The sequence below is a fragment of the Passer montanus genome, unplaced genomic scaffold (genome assembly GCF_014805655.1).
Source record: "Passer montanus isolate IOZ18808 unplaced genomic scaffold, ASM1480565v1 scaffold2246, whole genome shotgun sequence".
NCBI lineage: Eukaryota > Metazoa > Chordata > Aves > Passeriformes > Passeridae > Passer > Passer montanus.
Genome location: NW_024366867.1, coordinates 1,269 through 3,051, shown reverse-complemented (window position 1 = coordinate 3,051; position 1,783 = coordinate 1,269). Strand labels below are relative to the sequence as shown.

At 65.9% G+C, this 1,783-nt stretch overlaps 1 protein-coding gene across 1 annotated transcript; it reads right to left on the bottom strand.

Moving 5' to 3' along the window:
* Positions 1-371: 371 nt before the first annotated feature.
* On the bottom strand, positions 372-1,667 carry LOC120502631 (voltage-dependent P/Q-type calcium channel subunit alpha-1A-like; the record flags this gene model as incomplete). The annotated part of the gene is made up of 5 exons (XM_039710205.1): positions 1,536-1,667; positions 919-1,002; positions 706-822; positions 552-617; positions 372-499 (listed from the first exon to the last, which is right to left on the bottom strand). Coding segments are annotated over exons 1-5 (467 nt in total), but the record flags the coding sequence as incomplete, so codon positions are not given.
* Between the last annotated feature and the right edge of the window lie 116 nt (positions 1,668-1,783).

Genomic DNA, 1,783 nt, shown 5'->3' with positions numbered 1-1,783 from the left:
GGGGGGTGTCCCTGTCCCCTCTGTCCCCCGCAGGGGTGTCCCTGTCCCCTCTGTCCCCCCTGTCCCCCCCCAGGGGTGTCCCCGCGCCCCCCCGGGGGTCCTCACCATGCGGTGGGGTCATACAGGGATCAGTCCCTCAGGGTTTGGGGGTGTCCCTGTCCCCCCGGGGGTGTTCGGGGGGGGTCCCTGTCCCCTCTGTCCCCCGCAGGGGTGTCCCTGTCCCCTCTGTCCCCCCCAGGGGTGTCCCTGTCCCCCCCAGGGGTGTCCCAGTCCTTTCTGTCCCCCTCGGGGGGTGTCCCTGTCCCCTCTGTCCCCCCCAGGGGTGTCCCTGTCCCCCCCAGGGTGTCCCCGCGCCCCCCGGGGGTCCTCACCATGCGGCGGGGTCGTACTCGGCCCAGACCCGCACGTACTCGTCCAGGTGGTGCGGGCCCAGGATGGAGGAGTCGCGCGTCAGGTACTCGAAGTTGTCCATGATGACGGCGACAAAAAGGTTCAGCATCTTTGGGGGGGGGACAGGGGACACCGGTGGGGGTCTCTCCCGGGGGTCTCACCTGCATGCCGATGATGGCGTAGATGAAGAAGAGCATGGCGATCAGCAGGCACACGTAGGGCAGGGCCTGGGGGGCACGGCGGGCCGGTCACGGGGGGCTGCCCGTGCCCCTCGGGGGACACGGGGGGCGGTTTCGGGGGGGTTTTGGGGGGCACCTTGAAGGACTGGACGAAGGTCCAGAGCAGGATGCGGATGGTGTAGCCCTGGCGCAGCAGCTTGATGAGGCGCGCGGCGCGGAACAGCCGCAGGAAGCTCAGGTTGATGAAGTTGTTCTGGTGTTGTGGAGGGAAAAAAATTTAAAAAAAGGGGTGAGGGGGGCAAAGGGGACCCCAGAAATGGGGGCAGGGGTGGCGGCGGCGCCCACCTACCCCGAATTCCGTCACCAGGATGTCGGTGATGCTGCCCAGCACCGTCACGAAGTCGAAGACGTTCCAGGCGTCGCGGAAGTAATTCTGGGAACGGGGGAGGATGTGGGGTCACCGGGCTTGGGGTACCCCGGGCTGGCCCCAGAAACCTCGGGGTGACCCCAGGGTGGAGCCCTGCACCCAGGATCTGCCGGGTGACAGATCTGGGGCGCTCAGGAGGTCGTTGGGGTCCCTGAGGTTCTGGGATCCCCTGAGGTTTTGGGGTCCCCCGAGGTTTTGAGGTCTCCTGATGTTCCTGAGATCCCCTGAGGTTTTGGGGACCCCAGCATTCCTGGGGTCTCCTGAGGTCCCTGGTGTTCCCTGAGTTTTGGGGTCTCCTGAGATTCTTGGAGTCTCCTGAAGTTTTGGGGTCTCCTGAGGTTTTGGTGTCCCCTGAGGTCTTGGGGTCCCCTGAGATTTTGGGGTCTCCTGAGGTTTTGGGGTCTCCTAAAATCTTGGGATCCCCTGAGGTTTTGGGGACCCCAACATTCCCGGGGTTCCCTGACGTCTTGTCACCCCCCGTGTCCCCAGGGTCCCCGGGGTGGTCCGGGGGTCCCCCCAACCCCGGGGTCCCCCCATACCAGGACCCCGAAGGCCATGATCTTGAGGAGACACTCGAGGGAGAAGAGGGAGGTGAAGACGTTGTTGAACATCTTGAGCACGTTCTCGTAGGTGTCGGAGGCGTCGTAGAACTGCGGGGACAGCGGGGACAGGGGGACATTGCGGGGTGCGGGGGGGTCAGGGGACAGGGACAGGGACAGGGACAGGGACAGGGACAGGGACAGGGACAGGGACAGGGACAGGGACAGGGACAGGGACAGGGACAGGG